The 23,604-nt window shown below is 44.2% G+C and overlaps 1 protein-coding gene across 2 annotated transcripts in view; it reads right to left on the bottom strand.

The window, feature by feature from the left end:
- VAPB (VAMP associated protein B and C) overlaps nt 1-23,604 on the bottom strand; it is a 48,141-nt gene extending 24,537 nt beyond the window's left edge. The window contains exon 1 of one of the 2 annotated variants that reach the window (XM_070589634.1): nt 23,231-23,604. In XM_070589634.1, the coding sequence (XP_070445735.1) occupies nt 23,231-23,288 (58 nt within the window). In that variant the 5' untranslated portion in view covers nt 23,289-23,604. The remainder of the gene's footprint in view (nt 1-23,230) is intronic. The other variant, XM_070589635.1, reaches the window with a different exon arrangement.

The raw sequence follows: 23,604 nt of genomic DNA, 5'->3' as shown, positions 1-23,604 counted from the left end.
CTGTTACCTAGCATCTAGTAAAGGTCTCAGAGCGACAGTGAGTGAGAGTGAGAGAGAGAAAGAGAGAAAGAGAGAGGGAGAGAGGGAGAGAGAGGGAGAGAGTGTGTGTATCTATCAATCTATAGACAGACAGATACTCATTCAGCAAGGAGGAAACTACCTTGTGGATTACACTAGCAAAATTAAAATCTCAGGCTGCTTTCTCTCCTCTAGAGATGCTCAGGGTATGAAAAATCAATTTGATATGGGCTTAACTTAAATATAAATTAAGAAATCAATATTGGTGGAAAGGAAGAAAGGAAAAGGGACTCAATTCTAAAATCAAATAAACTACAGCCAGTTCTGCTATAAAGCTTATTTTCAAAACGTGAATTTGTTCCAATGTGATTGATGTGCATATTAGGGGGACAATCGGAGCATAAAACGAATTTCACATTTGCTTATGCGTGATTTTGTCTGCAAGAAACGCTAGATGAACACAGAAAACTGCATCCCCAGCTGAACCGAGCTGCACAGAAATACACAAAATACACCCCTACACTAACACGTCAACCACCTGACAACGCCCTCAGTTCACTGGTGGGTTAGGAGCCACACCCAGCCATACCTGGTGTTACAACTTTCTGCTCGACTTCAGGAAACCCTCCTTCCTCGACTTCACAGTAAATCACACAGTGCAGCTCCGCCGACGCCCACTTCCACAGGTCCTCAGGTGAAGTGCCAGATGGACTGCAGTATTTATACATTTCCTACCCGTTTAACGGTGTAAAGCTGTGCTACTGCTTTTATTAGGTTCCTATCTTTCTGTGTGTGTGTGACTGACAAAGTTTTTGACTGCTGGGCACCTAACCCCAGGTCCCCCTCCTAAGTCCTGTGGGTTTTTTTACTGTGCTTTTTTGTATGGTATGGTGACTTGAGGAATGTACGTGTCGCACTATGGCAGAACTGACTATACTACTATCCTGCCTCGTCACTGCTTCAGGGTCACGTGGACTGAAAGCTATTCTCGTTCCATGGGCAGTGACACCTTCAAGGACAAAATGCCTGAAGAGATTTCTCCATTTGCTTACCTTTCCAACAAACCCTGCCTCTGGCCCTCTGGGAGTCCGGCTGGAAGCCATGAGAGGGAGGCACTATTTGGTACAGTTGCTGCCAGACGTCAGGAAAGGTGGAGTCTTTGGTATTGCATCCCACCTACTGGCTCCGTCACAAAGAACCCTTTCTCTACACTCAACATCATCTCCTTATGGAGAACTAAAAGCTTACACAGGAAGGAAGGTCCCCTGTGGCCCAAGAGGACTTTCAGCTACAGTGAGGGAGAGCCAGATGCTGACAAGGCTCCACCCTGTGTCAAGTGTTTGGCATCGAGGGAGAAAGCGGACACTTGGTGCTGAGGTAGTGCTTGGGGGATTGTGGAGGCAGCAGCTCTTCGTGACTCTACCCTTTCCCACTTTCCAACGCACGCAGTCTGACCCAAGCGAAGAGGGAGCAAGCCTGATCCCCCATTAAGTCTCTTTGCTTGCTTAGGGTGGAGATTACTTCAGCAATGGTAAAGAAAAAAGAACAGCTAAACACAACCAGAAAGCAATTAAACACATGGGGACCACAACCACCACGTACATACACTCCCTGGCCCTCACGTGAAAACTGCCAGTCACAAGAACTCCGCATAAGCACAGCTCCAGCTCAAACAGCCTCACAGTGGGGGGAAAGGAGAAGAAATCAGACACATGTGTGTCTACACAGAGACCCTCCCCCCCCGAAAAGGGGGAGCCTCCAATACAAAGCCCAGGGAAAAGGTGCTTGCTGCCAAGCTGAAGGGGCTTTGTAAACTACCAGGCCTCAGAGTTTTCCAGATATAAGCTTAAAGCTATTAGTTTCAACAATATTCTGCCTCAAGAACACGGAAGCATCTATCAGATCAGAATGCCAAGAATGCATAATGGTCCACAAACACACCCAAAAAAGTATAGATTCTTCTAAGGTGGGCTAATGCATACCGAATGCAGAAAACGGGAGGCCAGCATGGTCTCACTGTGAGGAAATTAATACTCAATTATTTACAACTCAGTTTCCAGCGTCTCTTCCTCCCCTTCTTGCCTCACGAAGTTGAGGGGAGGGGACTAAAGTTAAGTATTAGTTTATCCCTTACATTGACCTTTCACAAAAATAAACCAAATTTAACAGTAAACACTAAGGTGTTTTGGAAATTCCCCCAGTTAACCTATTACATAGCGATCTAAACAGTGTTTCAACCTATATGAATCACATAAAAGGTAGTCTAAATTATTGAAAGAAAAACAGTATTTGTAGTAATAAGCAGGATAAAATAAATATCCCAGATTTCTCCCTCAACACTCAATTCTGGGCCTTTAAGTGTAAGAGATTTCTTGGGCTTACATAGATTTTTATTTGCAAAACTCTGGAAGAAACTATACTGAAAATATATGCAAGTGAACAGCAACACTGGTAAAATAGCCAAGTCTCATGACTAAAACTCAAGATGTTTTATAAAAATAGCCAACCCCCTTCTCCCCACCCCAGGCAATTTACTCTAAGAATTTTATGGAAAATAAACTCTACTTGATTTGAGTAATTATAGGGAATAAACCATGTTAGTATTCTCCTTTTCCCCTGTATTAATGAATTAGAATACACAAAAACCTCAATAAAAATGATCTAAGGGCTTATGAGCATCATTCAGATTTTTACTAGTCACAGTCATTTCATAAAACTGCCATTTCCATTAAAGCATTATGTAAAAAATGGGATTTTACTATACCAACATGCATATTTATCCCAATGAATTTCAACACTGCTTACAAAGTACAGAGTCAATTTTACAAGTAAAATTTCCTCCAAAAGTTAGACTTTTCCTTTAAGAGGTGAAAAGAATGATCTGGTGTCTCTAGAACCGCAGTACATACTTTCAATCACTTCTCTTTCTATTCTTCAATTCCTTATTTTAGATAACGTTTATACAAAACTAGGAACTAAGCATCTAAAACGTGAAACAGGAGGTTGAAAAAAATGAAGCAACATGAATTTGAGAGAAATTAGGAATATTCTTAACTTGAACAATGTTCTTTATGCCCTATACTATGCATATTCATCTGTGAAACTTCTTGTGAGTTTGACAGATGCTCATGAATAGCATTAACTAACTGGAATATGAACCCTTTGACATGCTCTAAAAGGTATGCATGGTATAAACCATTTCCCCCACCTACCCAGCTTGGCTTACTGTCATTGTAAAGGATGTATTTTAAGACAGTATGAAGAGCTAGAACTGACCTGTCTTAGAAAGCAAATAATACAATGCCAGCAGAAATACGCATAGCATCAAAAGTGAAAATAGGAATGGTTAATTTTTTAGTCTTAATTACAAAAATGGAGCCTTAGAATTATAAAGTGCTGGTTTAAAGGTCAAGGAAAGAAGGTCACAATCTAGCAAACTTCTCAACAGTAAGGGGTCAGGTTCCAGGTATTGAAAACTTTGTCAAACATGGCCGGAAAGATTTATCAATCAGGAAACACAAGAGCATTTTGTGGAAAAAGCATTTCATTAAATCCTTAAACATTTTACTGATCTATGTATGGTTTAAGTACTTCTTTTCCGTAATCGTTCATTCAGAGCTCCATAGAGAAAAAGACTTTAACAAAACTCTTCCTTTCAGGAAACGCAAAATCCATTTTTACAAAGAAATAACTTAAGAGTTCAGGTCCCACCACAAGTGGCCAAGTGGTTAAGTTCGGGCACTCCACTTCAGTGGCCTGGGGTTCGCTGGCTCAGATCCTGGGCGTGGACCTATGCACGCTCACCAAGCCATGCTGTGGAGGCATCCCACACAGAGGAGCCAGAATGACTTGCAACTAGGATACACACTATGTACTGGGACTTTGGGGAGGGAAAAAAAAAAGAGTTCAGGTCCCAATGATTCTAAAAGGTAACAGTGAAAGCTCCAAGTGAACTAACTTAAAACTCAATTGTGGCCTTACTTATGTGTGTAACCTCAAGCATATCAGGTCACCCCATCTGTAAATAGTAGGATACACTTCTTTAAGGGGTAAATATATCATTTTATTTTTACTCAGCAATTCAACTAGAAAATAAAGACACAAAATAAAAAACACATGAAACTATAAACTCCTAGAAGATAACATAGAAGAAAATCTAGATCATCTTGGGTTTGGTGATGACTTTTCAGATACAACACTGAAGGCACAATTCATGAAGGAAATAATCGATAGGCTGAACTTCATTAAAATTAAAAACACCTAACAACATCAAATGCTGGCAAGGAAGTGGAGCAACAGGAGCTCTCACTCATTGCTCTTGGGATGCAAAATGGTCTGGACACTCTGGAAGACAGTTTTGCTGTTTATTAAAAAAAAAACCTGAACATCCTCTTACCATACAATCCAGCAATCGCACTCCTTGGTATTTACTCAAAGGAGCTGAAAACTCATGTCCACACAAAAACCTGCACACAGGTGTTTATAGCAGTTTTACCCATACTGTCACAACTTGGAAGCAACCAAGATGCCCTTCAGTGGGTGCATGGATAAACTGTGATACATGCAGACAACAGACTATATAATCCAGCACTGAAATGAGCCATCATGCCATGAAAATTCAGACAAGGAGGAATCTTAAATGCATATTACTAACTTAAATAAGCCAATCTGAAAAGGCTACATCCCGTATGATTCCAATACTGGAAAAGGCAAAACTATGGAGAAAGTAAAAAGATCAGTGGTTGCCAGGGGTTAGGAGGGGAGGGATGAACAGATGGAGCACAGAGGATAGTTAGGGCAGTGAAGCTATCCTGCGTGACTCTATAATGGTGGACACGTGTCATTACACATTTGTGAAAACCCACAGAATGCACACCATCAGGACTGAAACCCTAATGTGGACTACAGACTTTAGGTGATAATGATGGTCGACATAGATTTATCGATTGTCAATCTATCACTCTAACGCTATACGTTGACAGTGGAGGAGGCTGTGCCTGTGTGTGGCCGGAGCTATACAAGAACTTTGTACTTTCTGCTCAGTTTTGCTGTGAACCAAAAACTGCTCTAAGAAATAAAGCTTTTCTTTTTCCTTCAAAAAAAGAGGAAGGGGCAGGCCTGGTGGCGTAGTGGTTAAGTTCGCGCGCTCTGCTTCAGCGGCCCTGGGTTCGCTGGTTCAGATCCTGGGTGCAGACCTAGCTCCACTCATCAGGCCACGCTGTGGCAGCATCCCACATAAAGCAGAGGAAGACTGGTACAGATGTTAGCTCAGGGCCAATCTTCCTCACAAAAAAAAAGAGAGAGGAGGAAAAAGAGTATTTGGCCTTTATATTAATTAAACTTTGGTAGCAACCCCAAACATTTCTATATTAAATATTGTGATTTTGAAATATATATTATATATAAATGGGTAAATAAAATATATATAAATGAATAAAGATGCTTTGTTTTGCAGAGATTGCTCTCCTTCCTTTTCCTGGAGTTCATGAAATTCTGGTGTTACGAATATATATTCTCCCTTTGTAATATATGTCTTGATGTAGCTACAATACTTTGAAACGCAAACTTGTATCTGTTACCAAGTAAGTTATATACCAATTTGATATATAATCTATCAGGTCTCAGCTTTCCAGACATAAACTTAAAGTTATTAGCTCCCCATCAGTTTTTTTCACTCCACATAAAAAGAGCTGTATTATTTTATATTCTTGCAAACACAATTTAGGTACAATATCTCTCCTTTCTTCAACCTTCCAAACAACAAGTTACGATATTTCACTTCAACTCTGAAAAGATTACCTTCTGGGAAGGTAATAATCTATCTCCAGAAGCCTAGGTGTGATGATGGATTTTGTTAAGACGATAAAATTATGCTTGAGGTTTTGATACAATAGACCCTGTATGGAAAAGCATATTAAAATGGGGGGAAATGGACACTATAAAGTAAAATCTGCTGGCTACCTTATAGACGTATCTAAAATTCATTCTTTGACAGTCTATTTTCATTAAAGGTATCCTATTGCTTCCTGCTTTCCCAACCCATCTGCAATGCACCAATAGTCACATTATTTCCTTTCTTGTTTATGTACGTCTTCCCCTTCCAGAATAGAAACGCCACGAACACAGAGACTTCTCTGTCCCTCAGTTCACTACCGATTGTTAGCATCAGAACACTTCCAGACGTAGAGCAGAGGCTAAATTTGCTGAATGAATGAATAAACGGCCATGCCATGCTTCTATCTACTTTAAACAGTGCTTTTATTCTTCCTGCATCCTCTTGTAGGCACAACCAGGCTTTGGGTGAGTGAACACTGAGACCACTGCTGCTCCCTCTCCAATATGACCACGCTTTTCATCTTCAGCACAGGACTTACCGTCAACTGGTACTTCACTTGTTCCTTTCCTATTTCCCATCTAGAGTAAACCCCCACATGAGAGGATGTGCCAGTCATCACTGGATGCCCTGAGCCTAGAACAGCGCAACACACGTAGTAAAAGGACCCAATAAATGTGTGTAGCATGAATGCATGCCACACTTCCTCAGACGCAACTCAACTCAGATTCTGGCACATTTCCTATAAACAGATGGCTACTCCGTAACTTGGATCTGAAGTCATGATAAATTTGTGCTGTTCATATACAGGTTGAAGGTATTAAAAATGTTCACCTGTGTCAATAATGCTTTCATCACGATTATTCTATGATAATTTTGTTTAAAGTTGCCCCCTCTAAAAAATGAAAAAAAGATATCATAGTCAAGATATTGAAAGAAGGTAAGCTCTAAAATACCCATGAATTCAAGAGTAAGGACATTAGGAGAAGTTTTTTCAAAAAATCTATTTTCTTGACTGAATTGTTGGCTTACATATTAAATGAATGCTTTAGAAACAAAAATAAAGTTTTGCAACCAATGTGTTTTTAACGGCAGACACTGGATTCCAATATTTCAGCAGAAAGCCTAATTGTGTAGCTCTTATTTTGAAATAGCCACACATAAAAAACTCTGCACATAGACCCATAACTTTCCTGAAGAAATCTTGGACTGCAAAGTGTTCTAAATTAATAAAGCAGCCTCCCTGATACCCTTGAGAGACAGCTAGCAACGGAGAAACATCACCCCCATTATTAGAGCAAGACAGATCAACACCAAGGACGCCGTCGAAGGCACACTAGAAGCCAGCACGACTGAAACAGCCCACACCCATCTTTCAGGCTGCTTATTTCACTCACTGGTTTTCTAGCTCCTTTGGAGCAGAAAGAAATAAAACTCAGTAGGCCACCAACTCCACGGGTGGGAAAACCGGACCACAAAGCACTAGTCTAAGAATTCAATACATCAAAGTACTATGGAAGCCTAAGATCAAACTCAGGAAAGCTACCCAAAAAGACATAAAGCTAGCCTAGGAAACTGAAAGATACTTGTAGCTTATGTTAACAGATAAGCAATTATTATTCAGAGTATATAAAGAACTCATTAATAATAAATGCGCTAAATTCTTATGAAGGAATACTATAGAACAATTGAAAATAATGAACAAGATCTGTATTTCATCAATAGATGGGTCTCAAAAACACGTTAAGTGATACATAAACTATGATACCACATTAAGCAATATAGGAAAAAAATGGAAATAGTTTACATACATTCCTCTGGAGGGTAAAGAAAGAGAGGAGCAGGAAAGGGCAGATATGGAGGGCAGAAATGTCTTCAAATTCCTAGTCAGGTTTAATGAGAAATATTTAAAACAAGTCTAACAAATTAATAACATTTAGTTATTCTGTATTTGGGTGTATATTCTATTACCACCCACATAAAGAAAGCTACGTATAGTTTACGTAAGATCCAGACAATGTTCTTTTGAGAGAATTTCTTCTTGCCCAGAATGCCTTGTCTATATAAAAATACTGGAATCCTGAATTGTGGATTCCATTATACCCACCATTATACCTACCTCAATAGCCACTCTTATGCAATTTGTAAAAATCAAGGTTATCATTTAAAACATGTTTAGAGTAGCAGTGGGCTCATTAATTCAAGACAAAGACCCAAAACTAAACTTGTGACAAAATCTATTAACAAGAACTTTGAAGACTAGAAGCCCTTACCCGTCTAAAGATAAATACTATGACTACTTCTCTCTAACGCAACACTTTTTTTTCTAAACAGAAAAATGGCTAAAGGTATTATATAAGAGCTGAAGCTTCACACATCCTATCTATATTCAGCACTAAGATTATAGTACACAGTTGACGATTATTTTAAGGTAACAGCACACCTGACTGGTATGAGTTTTATATATCAATTCTAAAAGAATCTCAGACTATTTAATAAACTGAATTTTTTCAATACACAATCTTTATTTCAGCGACTAACAAACATTTAGTAATTTTTCTCTATTTAGAAGACCAAAATTTGTAATTAGTCTTCACAAAAATAAACAAAAAGATAAGCAATATTCTACTCCAAATAAAATTCTACCTAAATGGAAGAGTGGCAAAACATGACATTTTTTTCACACAGAGCAGGAGGGCTCAAGACAGATATCATGTCAAGTGAGGGAGATGAATGATAGGAGAGCAAGGGGTCCCAATTTCTCATGGTCACAGGTGTGGTGTTAACTTCACTGAGTTACAAATGAACAGTTCAAGTCAAGAGCATAAAATAACTATCAGGAGAAGTAAAAACTTCCCCAAAATGTTCAGTCTTTAGGGGAGATGACAGACAGCACGTGAAAAGCGTCCACGTCAAAAGCAAGACATCCCAATACACAGCAGACACACAGGAAGAGAGCAAAGCACGCTTAGCATTCTGCACCTTCATGGTCCAACCTGAATTATCACTTTGTGAACAATGAGAAATAGCAGAGTGCGGTTTATCAGTTAGCATGTAATCTGCTCTGGTTTCCTTTTCAGTAGAGAACCTAAGTGGCTATACCAGTGAAAAGAGATTATCAACCAGGTCAGCGGCTTCTTAAACAAATTCAACAAGAAGCCAGGGAAAAAGGCTGTGAGACTTGGATGAAAAATATCTTCTATTTTCCTCTTTCTCTGCCTTTGGAAATCATACTCATTCTTCAAAGTTTTGCTCAAATGCCTTCTCTTTTGGAAAGGCTTACCTAATCTTTCAGTCCGAAAAAATTATTCCTTCCTATACTGTGTTCTAACAATAAGCTGATGATGGCCAAATTTACATCCGCAGCCTGACCCTGTCCCCTGACCTTACTTGTAGGTGGACTAAGCCTCAAATTTATCACATCCAAACAGCACTATTGAGTCCCATTCCCCTCCCCTAAACCCACAGCTCCCACCTCAGGAAAAGAAGCCACCGTTCAGCAAACTGCTTGAACCAAAAGCAGTCACCTTAGTTTCTTCTCTTCCCCTCCCACTGCACATTTAACCCATCAGCAAGTTCTGCCAGCTCTCCTTCGAAACAGATTTGGAATCTGAGCACCTCTCGCCACATTCTCTCTGCGGTCGCTACTCTGGTCCAAGCTGCGGACTCTTTCATACTCGTGGCCTGGATTATTGCAGGAACCTAACGGATTCTACACACACCACCACTCACACACCTCCCATAACCTACTTCCCCACACCAGCCTCGGTCATTTGAAAATGGACTCTTGCTCAGAAGACTCTTCATCGCTTCCCATCTCACAACAAAATCCAAAGTCTCTCCCGTGGCCTGCCCACCAGGAAGGCTCCTCCTTCTTCTCTGAGCCCATCTCCTACTGTGCCACTCCATCACTTCACTGCAGACACAACGACCTTGCTGCTCCTTGAACATACCAAGCTCATCGCCACTCGAGGGCCTTGCACTTGTCCTTCCCTCTGTCTGGAATGCTCTTCCTTCCAATGCATGCATGGCTCACACACTCATGTTATACAGGTCTCAGTTCAAGTATCACCTTCTCAGGGACATGGCCTTCTCCAATCACCCTCTTTAAAAGAGAACCCAGGCGCCAGTTCCGTGGCACAGTGGTTAAGTTCGGCACGCTCCGCTTTGGTAGCCCAGGTTCACAGGTTCAGATGCCAGGCGCAGGTCTACACCACTTGTCAGCCATGCTGTGGCAGCCACCCATATATAAAGTGGAGGAAGACTAGCACAGATGTTCACTCAGGGCTGGTCTTCCTCAAGCAAAAAAAGAGGAAGACTGGCAACAAATGTTAGCTCAGGGTGAAGCTTCCTCAACAATCAATCAATAAAACAAAATGCGGTCCATTAAAAAAAAACAGAACCCACTCCCAAACCCCTTTATCCTGCATTCCCCTCTCCCCATTTAGCACTTACCATTATCTGGCACCATATTATATGTATTTCCTGTCTTTTTATTTAATTCCCATCTTCCCCACCAGAAGATAAGCTCCATAATGCAAAGATTTGTCAGTTTTTTCATCTCAGTCTCTCAAGTATCCAGAACCATACTTAGCACATTGTAGGCATTCAATAAGTAACTGATGAATGGTCCCCATACTGTGCTAAGCCCTCAAGCTAGAGAGATGATACTTCTCCTGCCCAGAACCCTGAGAAGATAGAGTAAATATACTTGCAGAACCATTCCAGAACCCAACCAGAACTAAGAGGTAAGAATCTCTGGGATTGAGACTCTGGAATGACATATCTTGAAAAAAAAATCATCAAATTATAACAACGTTAGTTAACATTTAACAGTGCCATGCCTATTTTCGGCACTTTACGTGTATCTACTCCTTTACTCCTCCTAACATTCCCCACAGTGAAGAATCTGAGGCACCGGGAAGTTAAACCCTTTATCCAAGGTCACGTGACTTTTAGCAGCAGATCCAGGATTCACATCCAGACCATTTGGCCCTAGAATTCAACTCGTCAGTGCTGGGTAATGTACTACCTCTCACTGCATCGAATACCATATTAAAGCCCATGTATAAAGTCCTATGTAAACACAGGAGGGTGGGGAGGCGAGGAGCCGAACATGGAGGGAAGTCCTGGAGTTTGAAAAGATGAAGGGAGGTATAGACTGAGCTGCAAAGGCCCTGGGGAATGCACAGTGTGGTATGATCGCGTGCACGGCCCTGACAGGGGACATCACATGGTTAGAGCAGAAAGGGTCTGAGAGGAGTGAGTGAGAAATGGGACAAAAATCATGGCTGCTCATGCTTTTGAGAAACTTACAGTTTAAGTAAAAATAAAGTGTACAAACTGATTACCTTAATGCTATACAAGTCTCCAACAAGGTCTACATGAGGAAATGGAGGCAGAATATTAAAAAGGATTCTAGGAAGGGAGGCGTGAGGAAGGAAAATGAGTTTCCCTTTTCTGATCACGGACTCTTAAAAGTATTTACTGCCTCAACCAGCGTTCGCTATAAACCCAAGATAAGAATATATGTACTCAACGTGTGTCTGTGAGAGTGTGTGCGTGTCTGTTTGTTACTCTAAACAGCTTGTAAATATTGCAGGTGTTTAAAATGGAAAATAGAGGCCAGCCCAGAGGTGTAGTGGTTAAGTTCACACACTCTGCTGCGGTGGCCCAGGGTTTGCGAGTTCGGATCCCAGGTGCAGACCTACACACTGCTCATCAAGACATGCTCTGGCAGCATCCCACACACAAAACAGAGGAAGATGGGCACAGATATCAGCTCAGGGACAATCTTCCTTAAGCAAAAAGAGGAAAACTGGCAACAGATGTTAGCTCAGGGCTGCTCTTCCTCGTACAAAAAATAGGGAAAATAAAAGCTGAGACTGTTTTAAAAAAAAAGGGTGGGGGCCTGTTTTTGAAAGGCTTTGATTCTGGCCTAAGAATGCTGAACATTAACCTGTAAGATCCAGGGATCAGTGAATGTTTTAAAATAAAGAAATGACACAATCAAATTTCAATTTTAGAAAAATAACTCTGAAAACTGTATTCAGGATAGCTTGAAGGGTGAGGGAAGTAGGGAGAAAAATTAAAGACAGAGCTGGGACACGGGGCAATAATCCCAAAGGGAGAGGGCCCATCCTCAGGATCTGGGACTGGAATGGAAAGAAGCAAAGGGGCCCAGGAGACGCTGCTGATGAAACGGACTGACGGGATGTGAGAGGAGAGGAGGAAGAGGGAGGGAAAGATGAGCGCAGGATTTCTGGCTTACCCAATTGGGTGCAAGGTCCATTCCCAAGAAATGGAAGACACAATCAATGGGAACAAGAGGACAAATCCCGAATGCAGTGTAGAATGTGTTGAGTCTGATGTGCTTTCATGACAGCCAGATAGGCAGGGCTATCCAATAGGCAGAAAGCCTAGAAATCAAAAGATCTGCTTGGAGATGCTGATTTGGAAGTTTTCTGTGTAGAAGTGAGAGCTGAAGGTACTATTAATGAGATAACATAAACAGAATGGTTAAATGAAGAAGACTGAGGACAGAAGCCTGGGAAACGTCAATATCCAGTAACAGAGATGATAAAGAGGTGGGCAGAGGCCAGCCCCATGGCTGAGTGGTTAGGTTCACACGCTCCACTTTAGCGGCCCAGGGTTTCGCCCGTTTGGATTGTGGGCGCAGACCTGGCAGCGCTCATCAAGCCATGCTGAGGCAGCATCACACACAGCAGAACTAGAAGGACCTGCAGCTACAACATACAACTATGTACTGGGGGGCTTTGGGGAGAAGAAGAAGAAGAAAAAAACATGATTAAAAAAGAGGTGGGCAGTTCACCAGATGTCAAGGACAAATGTCATAAAGAGAAACCTGATGCACTGAGAGGGTTTCAGTGGAGGGGGAAGATCTGAGAATTGAAAAGAAAGAGAAGACGTAAACCAGTAACTGACACTCATTGCTTCCAAAAATTCAGTTGTGATGGAAGACTAGACGTTTGCTCAAGTCAGGGAAGATCTGAAGGAATGTGATTTCTTTTTAGGAACGGGTAACTTAAGCATGTTTGTAGGCACGGGGAAGAAATCAAGCAGAAGAGAAATCTGAGACATCAGAAGCAGAGAGGCTGACTAACGGAGCAGCGCACCATAAGCGATGAGAAAGGAATGGAGTAAAGAGCACTAGGTGAGGAGGCAGTCCTGACTGCGAAATAGGAGGGAGGGACAGGTGAAGACAGAGGTTTGCAGAAGACAGGAACGGTAGCAGCACTTGGGAGGAAACTTTTAAATATTTTCTGAGCAAAATACACTGTCCACGTAGATCAGCTCACACAGCGGGCCTCACTGACGGGTTTCACCACTCCTTGCCACAGAAAGCCGTCTTCTCTCTTTTTCCCCTCTCTTCTTTTTCAGCATTCTTTGACCCAGACACCATTAACTCCCTGAGAACCTGCCATGTGCCATGCACTGTGCTAGGCACCGGGATCTGGGGATAAAAGACACAGTCCAAAAATGGCAAAGGTATCGCTGACTAAAGGGAAAGGAAGTCAAGTAGCCAAACGTAACCCACTGTAGCGAGGTCGGGGCCCAGGGCACAGGCACCCTGAGCATCAGGAAAAGTGACCTCAGAGCAGCGAGCTGTGTTGAGCCTTGAAGGTAAGTGGGAGGAAACAGTGAAGCAGGAGGAGGACTGAACTCATTCTGAGTGGTAGAAACAATATATGCAAAAGCCCTGCCACCAGGGAGAAGGGAAGGCTGGAGTGTCAGCTGAAGCGTGAGGAAAGATGATGCTGGAGAGATAAGGGCAACAGGCAGAACGATTTCCCAGGTCTTGTTAAAGAATTTAAACTTTACTCTTTAGGCAAAGGGGAGACATTTAATGATTTTAAGCAAGCAAGAGATAAGCTCAGATTTGCATATTTGTAAGTGGCATCAGTATGGAGAGGAGAGAGAGGACTCAGACAGGAAAACAAGTTAAGAAGGCATTATAGTCATCCAGGGGAAAATGAGACAGCCATAGTGAGGACAAGGAAGAAGGGGCAGATCTGAGTCATGGAGTCTCTGCGTTGGTCGACTGTGGACGTGGGTACTATTCAAGTGAGATATATGCAGGAAGAGGAGGTTTGGAGGAAAAAGGAGTGGTGAGGAGTGTAGTTTGGGGCACGCTGCATTTGAAGTACCTGTGGCCCTATATATGGGCTTGGGTCAGGCCTGGGATCATCTGTAAGTGATGTCAGAAGCCAAAGATACTGGCAGAAGAGCTCCCCAATGGGGAAGAAGGAAGACAGAGGGGGAAACAGAAAGAGAGAGACGGAGAGAAGAGGAGCAAGAAGTGGGGGAGAAGGAAAATCTGTAACCCTCAGCATTATCAACGGAACTCCACGAGAAGTGGGCAAAAGTGGCCAAATGGGTGGAAAAAAGCCAAGAGAGAGTGATGAGGGAGGCAAAGGGAAGACTGTCAAGAAGCAGGATAGCAACAGGTGTCAAATGGCACAGAGAGTACACACAAGGTGAAGGAGGAGGCAAAGAGCGTCAGCCCCCGGGACCTAGCGGTTAAGTTCAGCTTGCTCTGCTTCGGCAGCCTGGGTTCAGCTCCCGGGTGCAGACCTATACCACTCTGTTAGCAGCCATGCTGTGCTGGCAGTCCACATACTAAAAGAAACAGAGGAAGACTGGCACGGATGTTAGCTCAGGGTGAATCTTCCTCAGTTAAAAAAAAAAAAAACACCAAGGATATGTGTAGTAATGAAGCTCCTGGGCAATGAGGTTAGGAGCAAACGAGAAAACGGAGATCTAGACTACTGTTTCCAGAAGCTTGCTAGGATAAGAAGGAAAGTGAAGAAAGAAGCTAGAAAGGGCAAACACAACTAAAAAAACAGTTATTCTTTTTTAAAGGTCTAAGAGACAACACTCAGATGTTGACTGAAGACGACTAATCACCAAAGCTGTGTTCAGTGCTAAGGTATGTCAAGAAAAAAGAAACAATCTTGCTCTGAAGGAGAAAAGCAACAAAGGCATTCATTTAAAAATAATAATAAAATAAAATACAAAGACCCAAATGAACTGATCAACTTTTCTCTGAACTTCCCTGGATGACCTCTCATGTTTCTTCCACCTCTGCCCTTCTCTGTGAGATTAGAGGTCAAGTGGGCACCCACAGTAAACCGTGGTCCTCCTGTCCCCAAACCACACGAGAAGTTTTGAATGAGTCTGTCTGCAGATTCTCTAAGGAGTGATTCATGGCTTTCCTTCATCCAATTAGCAAAGAAGTATCTGACTTGAAAAAGGTCAAAAAGCACAGATTTAGACTTTCAGAGCAGTCCATCAGGATACATTTATGTGCCAACAAATCAATCCGACCAACAGAATCAGAATTCAAATAAGCCTCCACAAGGACAACCTTTGGTTTTTCGGCAAATCCCTCTTTTTATTCTTGCGTATGCTTCTATCTCAAATGGTCATACCAAACATTAAAAAGATGACCAAGTCCAGGGTTGGATCCCTTCTTTGGGGTTACCAGGAGAAGAAAACGACGGTAAGAAAAGAATATACTCTATTAGTCACTCCTGGGAAAAACTAAAGACATGATACCTATAGGAGCCTGCATTCTAGCAGGGAAGACAAAGCAATGAGTTACAGCAGCACACGGAGAGTAAGACATCAACAAGATATGCAAGGCCGGCCCGGTGGCACAACGGTTAAGTGTGCACATTCTGCTTTGGCGGCCCAGGGTTCACCGGTTTGGATCCCGGGTGTGGACATGGCACCGCTTGGCAAGCCATGCTGTGGCAGGCGTCCCACACAGAAAGCAGAGGAAGATGGGCACGGATGTTAGCTCAGGGCTGGCCTCCTAGGCAGAAACAGGAGGACTGGCGGCAGATGTTACCTCAGGGCTAATCTTCCTCAAAATAAATAAATAAATAAGAAAATCAAGGGCCTTCCTAGTCAGCACACTCTAACTAGTCTTTTAAGGGAAGAAAAACAGCCAACATAATGATAAAAACCATGGTTTGCAGTCAGACAGATCTTGGTTCCAATCCCAGCTCCATCTTTCCTTCAGGTTCATAACTTAGGTACCTTAGGTTGGATCTGAGGGTCCTAACTGAGGCTCCACTTCCTAGGCTTGCTGTAAGAATCAAATAAATGAGCTCTTATAGAAAAATGCCTCGCACACACCATAAACTCACCAAGTCACAAATCTCAAATGACACCTTCCCTGTGAAATCCAAACCCGGAAGCAGAATTAACACAGCTTTTTCTAGCTCCCAATGGGGGGCAGCCCGTAAGTGTCCTATATCCATATTCTCTTCTCTCCCCTCACCACCCAGAGGCTGGAAACTTTAAGGGTCAGAACTCCTCCCTAGTCCCCAACCCAGTGCCTGGCCCATAGGCAGCTTTCAGTATGTGGTAAGTGAACCGGTCCTCAAGAGGGCTTCTGTCCGTGAAGAAACCTCAAAGGATGAGGTGTGAAAAGGAGGAAACCCGAAATCGTCCCAGTTTGGGGGAATGATGACTTCCCAAAGTATACCTCATACAGAAAAGAACAGTACTTTTTGTTATTCACCTTCAGTTTCTCTCTTTCAGTATTTGAGAACTCTCTAGCTATACATTAACACCCTTCTTTGTTTCTCTGCCTAAGGCAGTGGCCTGTCAGGAGCACTCAGAACTAAGGGCTTTGCAGCCCCACGTGTAGTTACGGCGGCGCCTACACAGCTCATTTATTTTAGACATTCCTATCTTAATAAGCACCCTTTCAAACTTCTCTAATTCCCACTTTACAAATCTGCAAACCTGTGAAATCTCCACCACACACAAGTGTCACCCTCCCTTCCAAAGATCCAATACAAGAACTGCCAATTACTCGAAAGTTCATGTCTTTAAATACAGAGAGTCATGGAACACCATCAAAATCTGATATAAAAAGTGAATATTTACAAGGTAAATCAAAGAGTGCTTTGGAGTCATCAACACGAATTTTCAAAAAGTATGGTAAGAAATCTCTCCTAAAAAAATTCCACAAAAAAATAACTCAATTAATTAATGTTCTTAACACATTATCCTGACAGCCACTAATATTTCCTTAATGGTTATGAATTCCCTGCCTCTCCGCCCCAAGAATGAACTCCATTATGAGCTCACTCTACAGAGCTGCTAGTGACGCACTAGAAGAAATGGGCTTGGGCACTAGACAAACCTGGGTTAATCTCTGCACCGTCGTTTATCGTGTGGCCGCATCCAGGGGCAGGCTACCTAACTACTGAGTAACTCACCTCACAGGACTGCGAAGGGGATTAAACAATAAGATAAAGAACATAAAGCATCCAGCACAGTCCCTAGACTTTGCCGACTATCTTCCAGAAATTAAGCATTTACCTTACGCACTGTTCATTCTGGCCTTATCTTTTCTTTCCCCTCATGCAGCAAAATGAACATCGGCACCCACTACAGCCACTGCTTTTAACTCCAGACCCAACCCACTGGAGGGGGTCAAGGAGAGTCCATCAGTTCGCCCCTTACAAACATGCCCTCTGCTCCTAGTTCCCTAGGGCCAGTTTTCTGTTCCTCTCCATTCTCTTAGCACCCTCCAGCCTTTAAAGACAACCCAAGGAACTTACAGTCGTAAAGGTTCCAAGCCACATAACAAGCAATTCAAATCTAGGTAAATGGTCCGGGGGCCCATTCCACTGTCTTAAAGTACAACCCAAAAGATACAAACAACAGCCCCAATCTCTCTCTCCCCCAAAATATGTACTTCCCGAACCCCCTTCCCAGACAGGCTAAGGTTATAAGAGCCTACTGAAATGCCAACTGTATACTAATTCAAACACGTTACAGGCGTCGGTAAGAACACGTGCCCACCAGCAGCACTTCACGTGCCCACACGGGTGCGCGCACACAAACCAAAGCCTCAGTGAAGACACTACCTGACACAGACAAAGAGCAATACTAACCCAGTCGAAAACCCTTCTGAAAGAATGAAGGAAAATTCTAGGAAGGTATTTCTAGCTTTACAGTTTTGTACAATTAATGCCAAAATATTATTAAAAGCAAGCCCATCAAGAATTTTCCATGGGACTATATGCCATTTTCTTATCGATTTCTTTTTTCCCATGCAAGGGGGGAAACCCTATAGCACGTTAAGACATTTGTTTCTGTTAAAACAACACATTTAACATTTTGAAAAATATACTCTGGAGATAGTTTTGCCACATTGATATTTTCTAAAATAATCTTAAAATGACTGTCAAGTTCAGTAACTTTGTTTCTGTAACAAAGCTCTTTAAATAACTCTTGTTTTTGTAAAGCCAGCAGCCCTGGTCTGTGAGGTAAAAACTTCAAGGAATGCACATATTCACTGAGCTAGGGCTAAAGCAATCCTGGATATGCTATGTTGACGACAGCCTGAACGCAACTTGTTTTTAACACAATCCTTGTTGCAAAATAACCATACAGAAGGCTTTTATTTTATTTTATTAAAGACACTCTATGGCAACTTTGTCTTGACTAATGGAACTCAGCCCTCTTTGTGTTCTTCTTGTCATCTTGCTGAAGGCCGTGCTCATTTGTTCCAAATCATGGTCCCTCAGGTGGCAAATTTTTCAAATACAAATGGGGGATTATGAAGCAATCTGGGAGATCATTCTTTATGTAAAAATTCAAGTTTCAGGTTCTAAAAATCAAGCCTAAGGGTAGTGTTAGAGTGATAATCAATGTCTTCTATTCCCTTGACTCCTTTCCTCATTTTCCACTACTTAGTGATAACACTGCCCAAAGTTCTCAGTATTTTGCCTTCAGCATTGGAAGGAAAGATGCTATATAATTTTAATAAGTAAAAGATAGTGTAAATGTTTAAGAGTTCATCTCTGTAATAAGCATCAATTCAGACTAATTATTTTAATAAATCCACACTTGGATGCAAAGCTACCAGGTAATTATGAAGATAACTGTAATGCATGTTACAATCACACACATCAAGAAACTAGCACTACTTTCCAAATATAAGCACATGGCCAAGAACTATCCATTTTTTTCCCCTAAGGAGTTAACTATCAAGAAAAGTGGATAAAAGAAAGTTAACTTCTGGTTCACATTTTTCTCCCAGGAACAAAAACTCAAAAATAAATAGTGTAATCTATGAAGATTTAAGTTTGACTAAAGCCTAGTAAGTTTAATGCCACTTGCTTTTGATGAGCAAGCTGGTTAATAATTAAATAAATGAAGATAATCTATTCAGGATGGATTTAAACTACTACTATAAAGAATCTTAAGCAGACTGCTGACATTCTGTTGTGCTGTAAAACAGTCTGCTTCACGTGATCATGAAATGTTAAGGAAATCAGTGCTATTCCAAAGCTAAAGAATTAATCCTGTAGCTAGCACCTGAAAGATAATTACTGCATTGAACTGACTATATCTGCAGGGTTTTATATTTTTTAGCTTCCCAAACAATATTAAATTACACACTAAGGGGGTGATTCTAAGCATGCTTTCCTTATCCAAATGATAGTGTTCCTAACTTACCTACCATCTATAGCCCCCAAGTTCCTACTATTATCTCCCCAAAGCGGTAACCAACCACACCAACCCACTGGTTCTATCCCACCGGAAATCCCTACTGACCAACAGCAGAACTCTGAGACTTCCTGAAGGCCACTGGTTTAGTCTCAGAAGAAAGCAAGGGTGAATGAGTCCACAGAGGGTTTAAACCTTAAACATCCTCATGAGCTAGTTAGTTAACAGACCACTCTCACCCGACAGTATCACTGGGGGGCGGGGTGGAGGTGGTGCTAGGATGTAAAGAAGGATTAAGAGTCCCGGACAATGACAAAAAAAATAGAAGGCATTCTATATACCACAGATGGAATACGATGGAAGGGGAGGCAGAGGAGAGAGAAAGAAGACAAGAGAGAGAAAATGCCCTGAAAGTGACTCATTCCGAAAGCCCTTTGAGCTGGGCGGCAAGTAGGACCTCAGAACGAGGAGATGGAAAGAAAAGGACTAGGCCTTGGAAGTGAGAGAAACAGAAAGAGTGACAACGCAAAGCACACATTCCACAGGTTTCCAAAAACCCTTCACTCTTTCAGAAAGGTCCCCCAATCCAAAAGAGCTCCCACTGTTTCACCAAGGCAAATGTCACAGTGTTGTGCTTCTTTCAAGAGGCCAGTAGTCTTTCGCCTCTGATACCTGCCACAATGTAGACGGCACTTTCTAAAAGACTGACCAAGGCCATGCGAGTCTGTGTTCTCTTTTCTTCTTAACATCCTTGAATTCAACATAATTACACAAAATGCCCACACTGAAAAAGAATCCAACATATACAATCCCATATCATCTTAGGCTGCACTTACAAGATGATTAATTATTTTCCTTTGGATGACAGGCATTTGAATTATCACCTTCTTATTAAGCAAAGTTAGCTTACAAGTTTGATTCATCTAAGTGAACCACCCCAAGTCAGAGTCACCACTCTGAGTGACTTGGAAGAGACGTTAAATATGCCAGTTCTGATCCTGAAATGAATGATATCTATACAGCAAGCCAGGGCATTGAGCCTCTACCCTATTTCATGGTCTTAGTGCTCAGTTTAAAACAAACAAATCTCATAAAGTGGTTTACACATGCCTGAATACGCCTCTTCTGAAGTCATGAGCCAACAGCCTTCAGCAGTGGGACACCGCGACTTCTCTCGGACCACTTCCCTAGCAAAAATATCCAGTGACTTTGCCCATCATTACTTCGGCCAACCCAGGGCCAGAAAAATCACTCTTCTCTTCCATATCTTTCAGGTAAAGAAGTTGAAATGATGAAGTCAGTTGTCTAAATACAACCACCAATCTCTGTGTAATATTGTGCATTTACAAAGCACGGCTTCTAAACAGTAACAAAACTTTCTACAGGAGGAAAGGCAGACATGAGCGGCAGCCCCATGGACTGACGAGTGACCCCAGGCTTTGGGGAGTGAAGTGGTCAAACATCTCTAAGTGAAAGAAGTGGGACAAAAACTCCAATTTCTCAAATTAGTGCCTCTTTCCATAACATCACATTAGAGAAGAGCGTATATACTGCAGGTGGGGGTTGAGGTTGCAAGGAAGGACTAGCTGAGAAGCAACACAATTTGCACTTGGACAGTGGCTGCATCTGCACACAGGTGGCCTTAGAAGATCTGACTCCTGTCTACTAGCAGCCTCATCTTCCTACTTTGCCTTGCAACCAACAAATGCTCGTTGCTGCTGTCATGCAGACCTACTAGTGGCATCCCAAAGGAGCCCAGTCACCTCAGCCTTTGTGCCTCAGTACATGCAATTTCCTCTGCCTGACAAGCTCCCCATCCAGATATTTCTTCTTTTAGCCTGCTTCCATTCGACCTTTAAACTCAGCTCAAATGACACCTCTCTCAGGAGCTGACCTCCTTCGTGCTGCCGGAGCACTCAGGATCACCTTCTATCACTGCACTGTCCTGCCTCATTCTGTCATCTGCGCCCTTCCCTAGATTTCAGTGCTGGGGTAGGGTGTTGAGGGAGAACGGGGGCACACATATGATGTGACTCATCCTTTCCTGGTACCTGACACATGGAGCACTCAGTAAACGTTTGTGGACTAAATGAATGAATATGCCAATTCCCAGGAGTGGCCAAGCCACAGGCTTCCAATGTCAAGAACTTCAGACAACTCAGGTGGAAACCATCATCTTCCACAATCACTTTAGCAACCTGGACTCCTTTTCCAGCCTGGCTCCTCTAGGAGGCCATGAGAACGTCACGCAAGCTCAAAGACTGTCATGGAATTTAATCCATGTTAGGCTTTTGTGATTTTTTTTTTTTAAATTTTTGTTTTATTTTCATTTTAACTACAAAACTCTTGCTTCTTTATGCATCTGGGGTCATTTCAGATTGTTAAGCTGAGAGGCAAAGTTCTAGACAGCTACAGTTCTGGACTATCTCCCAGGGTCAGAAAACATAATTGTTAAGAGGGTGAGCTCATGGGGCTGCCCCGTAGCTAAGTGGTTACGTTCCCACACTCCACTTCGGTGGCCCAGGGTTTCACAGGTTCGGATCCTGGGCACAGACCTAGCACAGCTCATCAAGCCATGCTGAGGTGGCGTCCCACAGAGCAGAACCAGAAGGACCTACAACTAGAATATACAACTATGTACTGGGGGGCTTTGGGGAGAGGAAAAAAACAGGGTGAGCTCTAAAGCCTGGGCTCAAATGTGCCATTTGCCAACTGGGCAACTTTGGGTAAGTTATCCTACACTACTTCCTGCCACTACATATACACCGGGGTGCCTCTGGCCAACATCCATTCCCCAAATATCTACTGAGCACCTGCTGTGGGCCAAGCGCTGGCCATCCGACCTCACGCATACTCGCACCATGTCGGCCGGTTTTATTTCCTTCACAGCACTTACCACCATCTGAAACGCTGCCATTTGCTGGTTTGTCTGCCCTGATTAGCAGGCAAGCTCCATGAGGGCAGGGGACTCGTCTGTCTGGTTCGTTCCCTGTCTCTCCAGTGCCAAGCACATGACTACCAGTTACTCAACACATTTGAAAAGAAGGAATCAAGTCACACAGCTCCCTACTGTCTCACGGGCTCATATTGTGGAGGAGAAGGGGGGAAAAATCATGAAAATCGTTACAAAGGGCCCCGGCTTGCCCCCAGCACAGCCGCGCACCAGGCTTCCTCTGGCTCCCGTTCCAGGCTGCTCTGGGTGGAAGGCCTCGCAGCCCCCCGCAGCCCCCCAGCGCACGGACGCGAGCAGGGGCACGGGAAGACAGCAGAAGGCAGGTCAGCCCGTCCCCTCCCCGCGCCCGCGGAGGCGCCTGCGGAACCTCGGCCCCCGACACGTGCTGGGCACGGAGCAGAGCGACGACCGGTCCGGCCCGCATGGAGTTTCCCTTCGAGCGCCGCAAGCTGGCACACAGGCGGGAAAGGGTGCTCGTGGGAAGCGAGCGCCGCGCGGCCCGCGGCCGGGCGCCGTGACAGGGGATGCCCGCGGGCGTCCAGGCGGGCGGGGGGCCAGGGCAGGCCTCCCCGAGGAGCTGACATCTGACCTAAGCCCCCAAGAGGGCAACCTCGTGGAGCGCAGGGAAGAGCCTTCCCGGCAAAGGGGGCGCCCACGGTTGTGCTCGGGAGCGGACGGCCCCGGGCCGGACGGTCGCCGCCAACATGTCCCCGGGCCCGGCGGCTCGAGGGCGCGGCGCGCGGCTCGGGAGGAGGGGCGGCGCGGGGCCTCCCGGCCCGGGGCGCGGGCGGGCGGGCGCGCCGTCGGGGCGGGGCGGGGCGGGGCCGACGTCACTGCGCGGCCGGGCCCCCGGAGCGCGGGGGGGGTGCGGGGGTGCCGGGCGGCGGCCGGGCCCGCGGCCGAACATGGCGGGCCTCCGGGCTTACCTCGGAATTTGAGCTCGTGCTGCGGCTCGAGGCTCAGGACCTGCTCCACCTTCGCCATGTTCCTCGGCGGCGGGGCACCTCAGGCGGGAGACCCCTGAGCGGTCACCTGGAGCGGGAGGCGGGAAGGCTGCGCCCCCTTTAAATTTAGAAGGGGGGGCCGGCCGGGGCGCGGGCGGGGGTCGCCGACAGGGTGCGCGCGGGGGGGCGGCCTACGCGGTACAGGCGCAGGGGCGGAGGGCGAGGGCGAGGCCGCGGTGCCCGGCGAGCGCACGGCACGCACGCACGCACGCAGCGACGCACGCACGCACGCAGCAGGCTGGCCGGCTCGGCCCTGCGCGCGCGTCCCCCCTCCGGGGACAGTGCGCAGGCGCGGC

Source organism: Equus przewalskii, chromosome 21 (genome assembly GCF_037783145.1).
Source record: "Equus przewalskii isolate Varuska chromosome 21, EquPr2, whole genome shotgun sequence".
Lineage (NCBI taxonomy): Eukaryota > Metazoa > Chordata > Mammalia > Perissodactyla > Equidae > Equus > Equus przewalskii.
The sequence above is the reverse complement of the archived record's forward strand: the minus strand, read 5'-3'. Positions and strand labels throughout refer to the sequence as shown.